The sequence below is a fragment of the Abramis brama genome (assembly GCF_963993115.1).
Source record: "Abramis brama genome assembly, chromosome: 16".
NCBI lineage: Eukaryota > Metazoa > Chordata > Actinopteri > Cypriniformes > Leuciscidae > Abramis > Abramis brama.
Window position 1 is genome coordinate 5514620 of NC_139978.1, and position 17724 is coordinate 5532343.

The 17724-nt window shown below is 36.8% G+C and overlaps 1 protein-coding gene across 1 annotated transcript; it reads left to right on the forward strand.

Moving 5' to 3' along the window:
- The first annotated feature begins 2053 nt into the window (after positions 1-2053).
- Positions 2054-15741, forward strand: polr3d (polymerase (RNA) III (DNA directed) polypeptide D). The gene is made up of 9 exons (XM_084087298.1): positions 2054-2231; positions 6356-6515; positions 7179-7222; positions 7315-7469; positions 8643-8764; positions 9746-9893; positions 11146-11396; positions 11486-11638; positions 14257-15741. Exons 2-9 carry the CDS (start codon positions 6360-6362, stop codon positions 14371-14373), a joined length of 1146 nt encoding a protein of 381 aa, XP_083943424.1. The 5' UTR covers positions 2054-2231; positions 6356-6359; the 3' UTR covers positions 14374-15741.
- The last annotated feature ends 1983 nt before the right edge of the window (positions 15742-17724 follow it).

A 17724-nucleotide genomic window follows, 5' to 3' on the forward strand; every position in this document is an offset into this window, starting at 1 on the left:
TTCTTTTAAATAAATTGCTTTTTAAGGACTACAACAAACGGCTGGTAGAGACTACACAACATTCCTCCAGGTTTAGGTTACCCCGCCCCCGGAACACGATTTATAGATGATCAAGACAGAATATGCTAACTTAATCAATGACTATAAGATAACTACACATAAGCTACATAAATTCACCAACTAACCATTCAGAAATGTCCTGTTGCTTCTACATGTTGTCACTTCTTCTTGAGTCTCTCCATCTTTGTCTGAATCCGGTTTGAACATAAAAGGCTAAAAGTTTTGGAAATGTTCAGTGCATGTCTGCGTGAGAGCAAGCTGTTGAAGCTCCGCCCTCTGTGTAGGGAGCAGCAGCTCATTTGCATTTAAAGGGACAGACACAAAACGGTGCGTTTTTGCTCACACTCAAAAAGTGACAATTTTAACATGCTATATAAAAATATCTGTGGGGTATTTTGAGCTAAGACTTCACATACACACTCGAAGGACACACACCACCCTGCACATTCCATGTTCAGGCCTAAACACTCAATATACAACTTGAGATATGGCAGACCGAACAGTATTATTTCACATAGGGTGCGGTTCTATAATTATATAAGTTCTATATTCTTTCCAGCCACGGTTAGACTGATGGTGAAGGACATGGCAGAGGGAACAAAATTTGTCTTTCTCATTTTTGAAAAATGACTAAGGTGTTATCTCTTTTTATATAGGGATGTTAGAGGTAGTTTGTGGTGTGTTCATGTGTCGGTCTCTGTTAAATAGAAAATGTTTATTACAGTAAGTTTTTAAATATTTATATTACTTATTACCTCGGGACAGTGCAATATATAGGCTAATATATATGTGTGTAGTGTGTTGTGTTTAGTTTGCTAGTTGGTCTTCTATGTTTTTTTAATTTTTTTAATTTTTAAATTTTTTTAATTTTATTTTTAAGTGCTGACTATACGAGCTCTGCTACAAAAATTCCTATGTACCTGTATAGCTGTACCGGTACAAATGGCAAATAAACTTTTCAATTCAATTCATACCACCCCTTTAATTTAATTGTTGTAATATAGGTTATATTTTTTGCTTTAAAAAATCATCCCAATACAGATATATATCCAATATGTGATTAACAAATGTCTATCAAGAGAAAGGTGAGATTGCTACTGTAGTACTAGCCTACTACTTTTTTAATTTTTAAAATTTTACTTGAAATAAAATGGGAGTCGTGTTACACCATCGATGTCCTGCTTAGCACTCTTTTTTATTGCCTTTTTTTCCCATGCCACATATTTTAGTAATCATCATAAATTAGATATCCTTCAAAAGCTTAAAATTCATAAATTCTAAAGAACTCTAAATTCATCCTGTGGAAACCGTTTTGAAATTGGACATTGTGTTATCATGGAAACTGTCCTTTAAAAACTTTTAGCAGGCTCCTCCCCCTAGTGGGCGGTGTCATACTTCATATTACAAAATTTATTTGAACTATTTTATAATTTTTTTCTAATCTTGACAAAACACATATCGTTGGAAAGGTCTGAGACTCAAGGTTTCGTTTTTGGATTGTTTTGTGATTGAAGTGATATTGTGACAGAAATGTGTATCAAAATAATAATAATAATTCAATGGAATATGGTTGACACTATGACTGGGTATTTATTGGTATTATGCCTAAACAAAGTCTTGTGTAAAGTTTTGTGATATCAACTTCAAATTTGGAAAACAACTTGTTTAGACATATGAATTTAATTTTATAACAATTTTAGAATAAAAATTATTTTGTAAAACATATATATTTTGTATAAAATACAAATGTTTAGTACAGTACATTTGCTTTACAGTAAACTTAAACTTCTATTGCACTTTCAATTTTTGAAGTGCTTTTACTTCAGCAATAATCTGAGTGTCTTCTTTAAAAAGAGACCAACCTTAGGTATGGATTCCAGCATTTATGAATTACAACCATTTAAGTTTGGATAGTGCATGTTCATGTCTATGCAGTTAAGAGGTTAAAGATTCTGCGCAAAGGTTTGCAGAGTTGACGTTCACCAATCACATCACTCCGTCACACGGGTCAAAGTGTCATTGCACGTGAAACTCCGCCTTAAACAAACTTACACTACCTTTCATCATCGTTTTAACTAAAATCTCGATTTTGCCTGTTATTTCGCTATATTTGTGATATTTTTGGAGTAAGGCGGTGTTTGAAGAGTCTCTGCACTAGTGTGAGCGCACTGGTAAGTGTAACGTTAGCTTTACTGTCATGGATCTGACTGTGTGTTTGTCTCGCCATGTGTTTGGAAGCGTGGAAGTACCGGTTTGCTGTAAATATATATTTCAGATCTATAAATACATCTGCGACTGAATGTTCAGAGCATCGTGGCGTGTCAGCATTGTAGTATTCCTAACGATTTTAGTCCAACATCCTTAACAACAGTTCTTCACAATTTGTACAGAATTTCTGTGAGAGTCTGGGATCAATCCTAAATATTCATAACGGGAATTGTTATGAGAATTCCAGCATAATAACACCAGCACTAGAACTTTTACAACATGTTGTTCTCATTGAGACTGTGAAGGTTATCAGAAGCATGTAATGAAACTGAATGAGTTTTAATTTAATTATTTAGAAATTGTAATATTTAAAATCTATTCATTAATATATATTAAAAACACATGTGTGTGTGGCTGCGTCCGAAATGGCATACTCTCTTGAGTAGGTACTTAATATGTAATTATTTCACGACCGATAAACAAGTTTTTTTTTTTTTTTTTTTTTTTGACCGATAAACAAGTATGTTCTATCTATCTAGTTAGTATGACGTATTAGATTCGCCATGTTGTCATTATCACGTGACCTACCAATTCTTAAATTCCACTTTCTTCATTTCTTCTATATTATTGTTCCTTTCTTTTCCATACTTGATACATTTGAGAATATTGTTTCTTAAACATGACATTGTTCACATAACCCATTTGGATGCTTCCCTATTATTTTAAGTGTGCTATTTCATTTTGAATGTCCTAAAATTATTCTATTATAAACAACCTTTTCTTTCCTGGATTTACCTATATATCTTGGGCAACGATTAATCACATCAAAAATAAAAGTTTGTGTTTACATAATATATGTGTGTAATTTTATTTTGTATATGTAAATACACACATATGTATATATTTAAGAAATATTTGCATGTATATATATTTATACATAATTTATATTATATATAAATAAATATTTTATATATACATTTTTCTTAAATGAATATGTGTGTATTTATATTTACAAAATGATTAGGCTATACACACTAGACACACAGATATAATGTAAACACAAACTTTTATTTTGGATGTGATTAATAGAACTATATAGAACAGAACATGCTTTTTTTAGCGGTCGTGAAGTAATTACTTATTCAAGATGAGTACTTACTTAAAGGTCCCGTTCTTTGTGATCCCATGTTTCAAACTTTAGTTAGGGTGTAATGTTGCTGTTAGAGCATAAATAATATCTGTAAAATTATAAAGCTCAAAGTTCAATGCCAAGCGAGATATTTTATTTAACAGAAGTCGCCTACATCGAACGGCCCGTTTGGACTACATCCCTCAACTTCCTTCTTTAATGACGTCACTAGAACCGTTTTTTGACTAACCTCCGCCCACAGGAATGCTCCCTCAACTCTACCGAAATTCGTTTATGTACTTGCGCACTTCTTATAACTTACTGTGTTTACTCAGCTCTTACGGTGATTTTCTGAAGTAAAACTGACGCTTCATCTTTTGTGTGATGTACAATAAACTTTATTAAACTCATCAGTATATGTTTGATCATCATTCAGACAGCAGACTTGTAGGCTATTAATAAATAATGGATACATACAAGCAGATGACAAATACGTTATAATAACCGTAATTAAACTACTAAACTATACCTGTTCCATCTCTATACAGCACTCTGACTCTGTAGGCATTATTGTCCGACTCGAAATGAACACCGTTACTGAGAGTTTCTGATATTATCATCATTCCGTGAGATGAAATTGTCCTGAGAGACTGAGCGCGAGCTCGTGAAGCTCCGCCCCCTGGGTCGTCCAGCAGCAGCTTATTTGCATTTAAAGGGCACACACTAAAACAGCGTGTTTTTCTGTGCCCCAAAAAATGACAATTTAAACATGCTGTAAAAAATGATCTGTTGGGTATTTTGAGCTGAAACTTCACATACACACTCTGGGGACATCAGAGACTTTTTTACATCTTGTGAAGAGGGGCATAATACGGGACCTTTAAGATAATGCGATTTCGGACGCAGCCAAAGTGTCCATCATATTCACACTTCAGAATCTCACCGGGAGTAGTAGATCATCCAGGGACTTTAGCCGACTCTTTTATGAGACCTGTGAATTCAGACATACTTCTTTTGTTACATATTGTTTTTCTCCTACTATATAGTAGGAAAGTGTGTGATTTTGGATGCAGCCTGTATATGTTATAAAGCTGTTTGCATACGCTTGTAATAGGGCCGCACGATTAATCACGCTTAACCGATTTGGATTATTGCGATTATAAAATTGCAAAGGCTGTGATTATTTTAATTTTTTTATGTGCAGCTTGTCAGTGACGTACGGCTCTGTGATTAGTAAACGCTGCTCCATCTGAAAGCACTGCGACTGAGTCACTTATAACGTGAATTTGAAAAAGCAACACGCGTCAAACATGAGAAGCATTTATGAACCTCGTCCAACAAAAGACAACATTTAATAACATGCTTTTACTCCAAACTCACTTCATGAGGACAGTTGAGCTCATCCTTCTGTGAGATGATGTGCTTCTTAAACAGAATAAGGCAGTCGTGTGTTTATTAGTCATGTTTAATCAATCAAAGCATTTCAATCTTCTGTTTATTCAGATACAGTTAGTATGATGTAGGGGTTTCCTAGGCTAGAATGATGTGTGTTATTGTACTTCTGTGGCGGGGCATATTTGGCATGCGTGTGTGTGTGTGAGATGCCCTCTGGTGTTCAGGTGTGTGTGTGTGTGTGTATGTGTGTGTATGAGAGTCGCCCTTTGGTGTTCAGATGGAAAAGTGGTGTGTGTGTGTGTGTGTGTGAGAGACGCCCTCTGGTGTTCAGATGGAGCATTTACTACCGATCAGCCGTTCTGCACTGACAAGCTGCACATTAAATAATCGCAGCCTTTGCCAAATCGCGTGCGGTTTCATTGCGATTAATCGTGCAGCTCTAGCTTGTAATTAAAAGCATGTGCCATTTAATTGACATTGAAGTTTGCAGTGATTTTGGTAACATCTCTTGTGTTGTGTCAGTGAGATGGAGAGCTCTTGTGACCCCGCAGGGTTATTATGATATTAATCATATTAATGATTATAATCGTATAATAAGGATATTGGTCCTTATGATTATTACTCGTAATTAAATATAATAATTAATCATATTTTGCCCCCATGGAAGAAAATTATGAAAAATAACCCCTGAAATGATGACTTCTGGTGAATATTGTGGAAACTAATTGATACATTTAGATAAATATATTTCATACATTATAGCATTATAATACAACTTATTAGGCCTATATATTTATAGAATAGCAAAGTAGGCCTAATCAATATAACGCACAAGACTGAACCACATAGATGTGAAATATAAAGGCTATCATGATCATTTTGCCAACAATGAACCATGGATTTGTTTAGTTTATAATACGTTTTATTTTTAACTTAAACAAATACAACATATAACATTCAAACCTCATCGGCTTAGACTGCATTTGAAGAAAAATAAACACAATAGTTTTCTGTAGCCTTGTGCAAACTTATTCAATAGAATTAGACTTCTAGAATGTTCTTTTCAGTGCAAAAAATAATATTTTTAATTTAATTATACAACATTTTAAGGAAGTGTAGTGCAAATATCTTTATATAATTATACTTCCATTATAGTTAACTTTCTTTCCAGTGCAAAGCAATAATACATAAAAAAAACAGCTAATGAAGAAAATATAAAATATTTCACTCAAATACTGCATTCAAGCAACACAACACCTGTATGTATATTTTTGTGCTCTTTTCTTTTTCGCCGGCTGCTCGTGGAGAGTCATTTTTACATTTCCCGCTGTAGTCACTTGTCGTCATTGTTGCTACGATACGTGACTCACAATAACTGAAACGACCAATTAAAAGGGCATTCTCTGATGATGTTCCATGATGTTTAAAACGCTACGCTGATCATAGACAAACAGGGGGAGAAATTAATATCTACCGCACCGTCGGGTTTTTTTTCTTATCATAGCCTACAAATATCTTCATTCATAGTCTGATTTGGTAACATCTCTTCTTCTCTTGTGTCAGTGAGATGGAGGGCTCTGGTGACCCCGGCGGGCCCCCGAGGACCCCTCAGGTGGGCGGAGCCAGAGGGTTGCCGATGGGCCGCCGCCTCCCCGCCTCCATCACTCCGGGACGCCTTCCCACAATGCGCTCCAGAGACCTCACGTTAGGAGGCGTCAAAAAGGTTACCATTCATAGCTGAACATGCTAGTCACCAGGGTTTGAAATTAACACCCACCAACCCGCCAAATGCGGGTAAAAATCAACTGTGGCGGGTAACGCTGTCAGATCACGAGCCAATTTGGCGTGTTACTTATTATGTTTACTCACTTTGCTGGGGAAGTTCATGTAAACCAAATCTGCACAGATTTAGCAGAAATACTGCTCGTGAGTCATCATGATTAAATCTGCTCATATCCGGCTTACTTGAACACACACGTCACTGCGCAACAAATAACGGCGCGTTTCTTCATGTGCATTGAAGCAAAAGCGAAGATTAAAAAGCATCTGGTTAACAGAAAATACATAGTTATTTTCCAACATCCTACATTTGTTTGATGTTCTCTGTACTGTATTCTGTCCATCTAAAACACATTTATGGAAGGGAGGGAGGAAAAGGAAGGAAGGAGATGGATGGATGACAGGATTTTGTTTCAATAAGAAATTAATGTATGAAATCCAAATTTTATAAATTTTATAATATATATATATTTTGGCCAGAAGAAGTTTGTAGAAATTTAGTAGCCAAATTGGCTGGTGAGTGAAAAAGTTCATTTCAAACCCTGCTAGTCACTCACTACTGAACATTTCAGATTCAATTTCAAGTGTGTTGTCATTTGTCCCTCAGAAAACCTTCACCCCCAACATTATCGGTCGGAAATCGAAAGAGGAGTAAGTGACGGACTCGTTTATTCCTAGTGTTCCTCAGTCATAATGACATAATGCGTGCGTCACTGTTACTTACAAGTGATGCTGTGCCACAGATTAAAAGCTGATGAAGGAAAGAGACGGGATAAGAAGGATGTTGATCGAGGCCGGCAGCGGGACGGGCGAGGGAGGGGACGGGGCCGTCCTGAGGTCATACAGTCTCACTCGATCTTTGAGCAGGGTCCCGCTGAGATGATGGCCCGGAGGAAAGGTAAAGCAGGATTTGAGAAATCGTTAGGATGGGTACTGTGATTTGAGCATGATGTCAGTCACACTGAATGTCATTAAAGCTTTTAACAGTTTCAATTAAATTCAGATATCTTCAAATATCTGTGACACTAGGGAATTAAAATACTTATGAGCTGTAATTTATTCATCAATTTATGTACACCTGCTCTACCGTTCGAAAGTTTGAGGTTGGTAAGATTTGTAATGTTTTTGAAAGTCTCTTCTGCTGACCACGGAGATTTATTTGATCAAAAATGCAGTAAAAACAGTAATATTGTGAAATGTTTTTGTTACATTTTAAAAGATATGAATATATAGTAAAATGTAATTTATTCCTGTGATCAAAGCTGAATTCTCAGCATCATTACTCCAGTCTTCAGTGTCACATGATCCTTCAGAAATCATTCTAATATAATGAAATGTTTCTGATTATTATCAATGTTGAAAACAGTTTTATATGATTTCTGTGGAAACCGTGATACAGTTTTCCTCAGGATTATTTGATGAATGCAAAGTTCAAAGGTTTTTACTGTTCATTAAAAAAAAAAAAACTCACTGACCCAAAAGTTAAAGCGTGATACTTTTTTCAGGATGAATAGAAAGTTCAAAATAACAGCATTTATTCAAAAAATGTATATTTTGTAACATTTTTAAATGTCCTTACTGTCATTTTGGATCAATTTAATCCTTGCTGAATATAAGTATTAATTTCCTTAAAAAAGTCACACTGACCGCAAGCTTTTGAACGGTATTGTATATGTACAAAGGCTTTGAACCAGAGTTTTAATGTTTATGGAAAACCTGGAATAATTAGGGAATTTTATAATGCTTGAAGGTTATGAAAGTGAATAAAATCTTTTTTTTTTTTTTTTAAATGAAAAATTCATGATCAAATATTTAATTGGACAGAAATTGCTCTTTGAAAGTGAAATCTCTAAGTTAATGTTAAATGCTAATGCAGTTATATGGTGCATTTGACTCCAGTAGCCGAATATTCACGAATGTGGGGAAGAAATATAAAAATATAAAAAAACAGCCATATTGATCAGTCAGTAATCAGAATATTGGGGTTAATATCTAGGGTGTTTACCATTGATTTAGTGTAATGTTAAATATAATTGGTATTTTCTTGTCTTTTTTTTCTATATTTTATTAGGTTTATACGATGACACCAGAGAAACAGCAAACACTGGCCCTTCGCCCATCATCAACATCAAAAAGGAGAAAGAGACCGAAGAGGAGACGAAAGAAATCCTGCGCAAACTGGAGAAGGACAATGTATGATTTCAGACACAAAAATAGAAGCTTATTAACTAGCGATTAACTAATCAAACCTGTGCAGACTCGTACTACAGCCCAAAATCAAATTCTGCTTTACATTAAGAAAATGGAGCTTATTTTAGGTCCATTGAGACATTAATTCTATGATAATTAATCATATTTTTCATCTGAATTCTCAGTCCGAAATCACATACTGTCTGAGAAGGTACTATATTTGAATTTGAATTTACTTTGTGAACATTAAAAAAGCATGTTCTATATAGTATGAATATGAGTATTGTGAATAGGTCCCTATGATTTTTTCCCCAAATTATTATATATTTTTTTTTCGTTTTAATGGTTCTGGATTCCGTTTTTTTCCGTTTACATTTTTTTGGACTGCATTTTAATGGTTAAATAAAATTTTAGTAATCAAAAAAGCATGTCTAATTAATTGAAATCATAAAACTTATACAGTTTAACGACAATTTATTAAAAGTTTTTTTTTTGGCCGACCAACTTCTGTTTTTTCTGTTTTAAGTTTTCTGGATTGCAATCTTAATGGTTTAATTAAATTGTAATAATCAAAAAGCATGTCTAATTAATTGAATTCATAAAATCTATTTATTAAGAATTATTTGCATAAAATAATTATAGTATTACTTGTCTTGTACTTTGATTTAAAAAAAAATTTTTTTAATGAGAATCACCACTGAAAATGGGACTTACAAAAATCAAAATCAAATGTAAAATAACTTGATGCTTTACAATGATGGCAGTTATTGAGGCAAAATTTCATAATGCAAAATCTCTGTAAATATAGGCTTCATTTTCTTTATACAACACATTTATTTATTTAATTCACCTTTTTTGTATTTTGATTTTGAAGTGAAATATGACCTAGGCCATGTTTTAGTGTGATTCTCTCAAATGCAAATATTGCCAATTTCTTAACTGAGAAACATGATGCCAAGTCTGTGTTGTGTGTGTGTGCTGTAGTTTGTGGACGACCCTCACCTGCGAGGTGAAAGAGAGAGCTGTCCTGTGCAGCTGCCGCTGGCCGTGTCCGGATGGGTCTTCAAGCAGGAGTTCAGTGAGAAGAGCTCTTCAGATCCTGAACCCATCAGCACTGGAGCTGAGGTCAAGGGTAGGAGCGACGACACTCCATGCTGTTATCTGTGTGTGCAGATGTGAAGTCAGGCAGAGTTTCACATGAGGGTGAAAAAGCACGCGTGTTTGTGGCGTTGTCCAACAAAAAGTTGCTTGGGTTGAAAGTGTAGCGATGTATGAACTTACACAAAAGTCACTATTGACAATTTTTTGCCTGTGAAATTTTGCCACCAATTCACTAAAAGTAAAAAGTACTGATTGATGAATGTTTATTTATTTAGCAATTTTATATGCTTCATCATACTGCTCAAAATACATTGGGAATATAATGGACTAGACACACAGATAGAGCTTAAATAGGTTACAGCTCAATCTGACATTATGAGTTTTCAAGTAGCCGGCACTAGTCAATAAGGAAAGCAATGCAATTAAGGAATCACAATGTGTAGTCAATAATTTTAGCCCTTAAACTCATCTTTGATCACCAAAAAAATTCTTAATGCCTTAAAATATCTTGACTGTAACTCGACACCCTCATTTAGTATACGCGGTTCTATTAATATGCAAATGAGCCCCGCCTCCACTCACTCACTCAGCTCAGAGATCCACTGGTTGACGATCACACGTTGATCTGATTGGTTACAAGGTAGTTTGTGACGTCAGAAACACCAGCGATTTCAAAGCGTGTTTTTGAGACTGTCTTTGGTTCACAGTTTTAAGGAGGAAATACTCAGCAATGGTGTCGACTTATGAATTTACACATGGTTTGCCTTAAAGCACATTAAAAACACCACATAGACATATAAACAACATTGTTGGAAACTACCTTGTAACCAATCTGGTCAACGTGTGATCATCAATGAGTGAATCTCGAGTGAATTTAACATGTTCAATAAATTAATTAATAAAAAATAATAAAAAAAATCTCTGAGCTGGTGTGAGTGAGTGGAGGCGGGGCTCATTTGCATATTCATAAAAAAACATTTAAGCATGTAATTTTGATGATCAATAATACGTTTTAAGGGATGAAATTATTGACTACAGGGGGACGTTAACAGGTTAAATAACGATTTCTTCTGGTCAAAATAATGAGGAACGACATGTTTTTATGGAATGTAGTGGAGTAAAAGTTTCCCAAAATAAAAAATACTCCAATAAAGTACAGATACTTGAAATTTTTAGTACAGTACAGTAACAAAGAAAAGGATGTTTTACTGAGCATTTATTACACAGAACTGAAGAGTGACAAACTCTTTCTCTATCATCCATCCCGCCTCGTCTTCCTTCAGTCAAGCAGGAGCCGCCGGATATTCCTGAAGCAAAGAAGGCGGAGCCTATGTTCAGACTGCCACCCTTGCCCGAACCTGATTTGCTGCCTGATTTACTGGAGGTGTGGAATCACTGCAAAGAGGAGGAGCTTCTCTTCATGCAGCTCCCTGATTCACTGCCAGGCCAGCCGCCCACCACTGACGTCCGGCCCACTAAAACAGAGGTTCAGTCCAGTGATGGACAGACCATGATGCAGAAGACCGAGACTCAGGTTGCCACTAGCTAGGTTTAGGTCACATGGCCATGTCGGTTTTTGCATATGCTCATGTGTTTTTGTTCTCCTGTGTGTTTGTGTGTCAGGATGAGTCTCAAGAAGAGAACAGCTGTTGTCTGAAGGATCTACAGGAGGGTTTGGTGGGAAAGATGCTCGTAAGGAAGTCGGGGAAAGTGCAGCTTATTCTGGGTAACGTGACCCTGGATGTGGCCTTGGGAACCCCATGCGCCTTCCTGCAGGTCAGTCACACACTCAGAACAACAGTATGTCCTTGATGGTTTTCAATAGCTATGTTTCCATCAAAGGTGCGAATTTAACTCGAACGCAAAATTGGAATATCGCATAAAACATTTGTGGATGAAGCAACGTTTCCATCCCATGAGTTTAAGAGAACAAAATCGTCACTTCATGGGAAATTAGTGCAACATTTCTGTGATAAAAATGGAAGTTGCTGCGATTGGTCCGCTGGTTAGTCCAGTTATCCAATCACATCCTCTGTTGAGGCAAAGTCACATGAGTTTTTCGTTGGGCATCAAGGGATTTATTTGGTTTCCATCATAGTTGTGTCGTCTTATCAGATAAAAAATAATCCGCCTCAGTTGACCGTTCGCAAAGACCCGCCCCCTTTAGTTACTGTTGCTATGTCAGACAAGCCACGCCGTGAAAAATGCATCGCGCATGATCGCGGAGCAGAGAGGACACTGACAACACGCTGACAGACCAGGTGACTTTTAATATGAAACAAAGTCTCACCTTTCAAATTTGGTAATTTTTTTTAAAGAAATTTAAACAATAAAATTTTTTAAAGAAATTTAAACAATAAATAGCGTTTTGTGGCTCTTTAAAGGAGCTGTATGTAGTTTTTAGCGGCCTCTAGCGGTGATGTTTCAGATTGCAACCAATAAGTTGACAAGCGCGTGCTCTTACGCGTGCTCGAATTTATGAGCGAGCGCTGTGGGTACCGGCCAGACTGAGACGCGTCACGCAACACACAGGAGAAAGCATCCCACAACATGCTGGAAACTCAGGTAAACTCCCACTCCCAACGTTGCAATAATAGGCTACTTTTATCAGCTTGACGTTGAACTAATGCTCCATGCTCGTACCATGATAAGTATGGAACCCTATCAACCGTGCCGAATTTTGCCACTGCAAGCACTACTTCACATTTTCTTCAGGAAATGTACATTCTAGGTTTGTAGATAAGGTTTCTCCATGCTTCAAATGCCCTGCCGATGTTGATCCGTGTTTTTTCACCCGAAGTTCATCCGATTCACGTCTGGCTTTTAATACGAGCTTCAGCAGAAAAAACGTTTTGTTTTGTTTTTTATCAATATGTGGAGTTTGTGTTGGAATCTGTGACGTGTTGTGCTGGGAGCAGGTCGTTTCTTAGTGTTATCAGACATGTCATAAGTTGCATAAGTCATAAGTCCATGTCATAAGTTGCAGTGTCGTCGCTGTTGAGTGCAAAGTCAGTAGGCTAGACGAGTCGAGAGGCTCGGGAGCGCGCATGCAGGTGACATCACTGGATTTCGTGGTAAATCCGACCCGGGACCTTCACATAAAAATAAGAGTACTTGCTTTCAGAGGTAATAGCAAAACCTGCAAAGTGGATAATTTTAATGTGAGATTACAACCCCTTCACACACAGGCAATAAAAAAAGGATTCGTTTTGGTAAAAAAGCTACATACAGCACCTTTAATGTGTCTGACAGATCGCTGTAGAGCCTCAGTTAAAGCTGCTCGTGAACCGATCATCTCTAGTTAATTTATAGCATCAAATAAACATGAATGAACATAAGAAGGAATGTTGTGTTAACCGCGGAAAGACGTCAGTACACTCCGTTTTTCAAGTTCAAATCCTCCAACGTTAATCTACTAACTCTCCTGACTGCTTTGTTGGACAAAAATGGCAGATTCGGCAGATTATGATTGGTCAGATCGCCTGTCAATCAAACTCCCTGCGAAGGGACAATTGAGTGCGTTTATACACATTTTTAGTATTTCATTATTCAGTCTTTGTTTCTCTGTACAGTAACCTTGAGTTTGGGAAAGTCACTTTATAAATAAAGCTTATTATTATTTTTATTATTAATTTATTTGCATTTGGAGTTTCAATCCAGAGTTTGAAAATTTCAAATTTGCATAAAAAAGGTGGATAGAAACAGCTAATCATTGTAAAATTCCTGATAGCGTGGGTTCCTATTAAAATAACTGGGTTTTGCCATCTAAGATTCAGCAAACAACGGAAAATGCGACTGCAAATATAGTTTATTTAAAGGCTGCGTCTATATTAATCTGGATACATTTGAAAATGGTGAGTTCAGTGAAGTAAATGTTTCTTTCATCTTTGTTACTTCGTATAATCTTCATATGACATTCCTGCATTTATCTTTAACAAAAATGTGAAAGTAAACAGCGCATACCGGCATAAACATGGATGTCTATGGGTACAATATGCATCATTGTTTTCAAATACCTCAAATATTCCAAATGTTTTCAGACCAAACTACAATGCAAAAGCTGCGTTTTCACATTTATCCGAGGACAAAGTAGAGACAAAAAAAACAAAAGCATTTTCAAATGTGTCAGGATTAGTGCCTGTGTCCGCTGCTGATCTGATGGTTTGGTTGGGGAATTACTGCCGACTGCTGGGGTGAAGATGTTAGGACAGACCCAAAGTTCAAATGCCAAACAATGTAATGAAATTGGTGACACAGACACTATATAAGCACATGGCCAATATAGCTTTGGGTCTGAATCAGTAAACACAATCTTTACACTCTCTAGCTTCTTAATCTGATTACATGCTTTTCTGTTTCTGTCTATTTTTATTAGTGTCTCTGTGTTTTTGTAGGAACTGGTCTCCGTAAATACCGAGGGCAGAAGGGGAGACATGTCTGTGCTGGGACACATTAAACACAAGTTGGTTTGTTCACCGGACTTCCAGGCTCTTCTGGAAAACCGAGTTTGAGGAACGGCTGCTGGGAATCGAATGCTGTATATCCCTTTGTGAGGAAATATTCCCATGTACTGTCACCGATGGAGAACTCCGAGTGAATGAACGGAAATTATTTATAAGTGCAAGGAAATTTATTTAGAAGAATTTATAAATTGTCATTCAGGAGTGAGACACTATTACACATGTAAATACTGTGGGTTAGAATAACTAATACATTTATAAAAATCTGGGTTTGAGTTTGAAACTTTAAGTTAATAAAAAAAGTGCCATAAATACCTTTTTTCTTTTTCTTTTGTTAAATTTATTGAATCAGCCTTTCAAATATGTTAAACTTTGACTACATGTAGTAGATGTATATTATTTTGTTAGGAGGATGTTTTTTTTGTGATCATAAGTCATCATAATTTTTATACATTTTACAACACAATTCCTCAGAAGTAATATTGGCAGTCAGGGCCTAAAACTAATTTTTAGCCAAACCCTGCCAATGTCCGGTGACTGAAGAAAATTTACATGCCCATACATACTTTTTACCAGCTATGAAACTGTTTTTGCAAAAACAGGCAGTTGTGAAATTGAATAAAGTAGGCTAATCAAATGTAAAAGAATACTACATAGTCACTGTATGAATAAAAAACAGATTAATCCTTATTAAAGTTACAAAAGTTATTCAGTCAAGAGCAGTGTTTGATTAACATTAAAAATGCAGACGACAGCAGGTTTATTAGGCTGCTGTCACTTTAAGACCAATATGGATCCAATATACTGTTACACACGGATACACATGCGCTTTCTTTCTCAACCTTTTACGTTCATTTAAGATGTAACTGACTGTTTACAAGGATACTCGCCGAGAGGATTTTTGATTTTGTCCGTTCAAGCGCAAGATCTGAAAGAGAGTTCAATTTAGTATTCGTGCGCTGTCTGAGACGGAGCTTTCTGGGTAAGTTAATGAATTTATGAGTAATGAATCGAGTTCCCTATAGCATCTTTTCGTGCTTGAATATTTAAATTAGCAAGGCTTAAACTGATTCAGCACTGGCCTGTCAGCTGTCCTCAGAGTCGTTCATGTTCTCACAACATTGCATTGTTAGAATTCATAAAAATATAACCAGCCAGCTGGCGATTGACACCGATTTTTACGGGCATTTGGTGTTTGGTGCGTGTTAATTTTAGGCCCTGTTTGCAGGCATCACTGTTTGGATTTAGAACTGATATTGCTTCATGATAACTGTATCTTTATGACATTAGGAGTGGTTATTGGTCTTTGGAACACAGTGTGCTGTTTCTTGCAATTTGGCACACTATGGTAAAATGTAGTGTTTGCATAAAATACACTACAATTAGACAGATATTAAAGTCCCCCTGTGGTGAAAATCAAGTTATTAATGTTGTTTATATGTCTATGTGGTGTTTTTAATATGCTTTAAGACAAACCATGTGTAAATTCATAAGTCAACACCATTGCTGAGTATTTTCTCCTTAAAACTGCAGTGAACCAAAGACAGTCTCAAAAACACGCTTTGAAATCGCTGGTGTTTCTGACGTCACAAACTACCTTGTAACCAATCAGATCAATGTGCCGGAGGGCTTTAGCATATCATTAACAGCGAACTAGCAGGGGAGTCTCGGGAGAAGCCAGGTTATCCCGGTATATATTTCTGTTGATATGAAAAATCGGGTAGATTTAGCAATATAGCGGATGTATATTACGATGATGAATTATATACCTTTCTCCACTGACGTTCTGAGTTGATCGAAGCGTTTCCGTTTCCCCTCACACGAAGGCAGACTGAGATGTCGAACGGGAACATAGTTTGTGTAACATTAGCAACATATTAGCTGTTTGATAACATAAACAAGCCTAAGGCTTATGTTGTACCCCTGAATAGAGGGGGAGAAGATTAAACACAAAACTCGCGGATGTTTTCCCACTGCAAACTTCATGTGGAATGGAAAAACCCCACGCGTTCTCTCAGTGTTCAACAAGACAAGGGTAATCGATTGCACGTCACATTGTGCCAAACTAATAGATCGCAGATGAACCCAAAATTCCATACAAATGAATGATTTACATTTTATAAACCGTTTTACACACATTCAAAGTAGCATGACTATAGTGCTGTCTATGTTTCACAGATTTAGGGATTTATAAAATACATATTTCAATCTGTCACACACTCCTCGACAAAAATCAATGTCGTCTCGACATTACCATTATCTTTTAACACGAGTCTTTCAGTCCCTTTTGTGTTCCACACAAGATTTTTGTAGTGCAAGAGTTCTTTTAACTGTTCAGCATTTTAACAGTCCAGGGATCATCCCGAACTTAATAGTTCACTAACTTTTTGGAACAAATCCAAAAGTTTTTCTCAGAAAGAACAGTCCAGAAGTGTCTCAAAGTGCAAAACTGAAGCGGCACGAAACAACAGTCCATATTTTCTTTGACTTTCAAGAGTTCAATATCCTCTCAAAACCACAGTCCATACAGCAAACAGTCCATAGTTTTCTCAATTTCAAAGTTCAATGACTATTAAAGGCAAAGTTCAGCCAAAACAGTCCATCAGTTCTTAAGGTGCCAGACTGTAACCGTTTATCATGCAAAGAATCCTTAGGTTTCGAGTTTGTTTATAACATGTTCAGGGGATATAGTCTTCTCTGATTTATTGCAGATCTCGCTGACCTCTGATGAGACGAGGTGAATGAGCTCTGTGCATCAGTTCACCACCAGCTCTCTGGCATTGTTCGCTACTCGCACTATGAAGCGTTTCTTTAATCATATTATTGATCGCCGCCCTCGGGATCGTCAGGTCATCGTCGTTCCCTGATGAAGAGGCCATGAAGGATGAGCTGCCGAGATGCTTCAATGCTTCAGAGTTTAAAGGGAATCGAATCCAGGCGAGAAGGTTCATTGTGATGTTAATGATGATACACCCACAGCATCGGCTTTGTGTGGAGATTCAGATGATCTGGTCGGCTTTCTTACAGCAGCTCGCTAACACACTGTCCGACAGAGTGCAATTCTGAATACAGCTTTGAATTCAAATGCAGGGAGAGAGTGTAAGTGTTTGGAGGATGAGAGGAGTCAGTACCTTTCGGTTGATCAGTTTACGCTGACACATCCACACATCAGTGATGCTGCTGTTCCTGAATGGACATGTGGAGTATTAGGTAAGATCCAGCTGAGGAGACACTGCTTCAGACACTGCCCTGCCTTAGACAGACAGGATTTGAATCCTGGGGTCACGGACTCTCCAAAGCCAGAGGAGACTATTCTTCAGTGTTATTATAGGAAATGGCTAACAATAGATGACAAGAAAGCCTGAGCATTCTTTTGGTGGAGTCTTCTTGTGTAACAGCCGA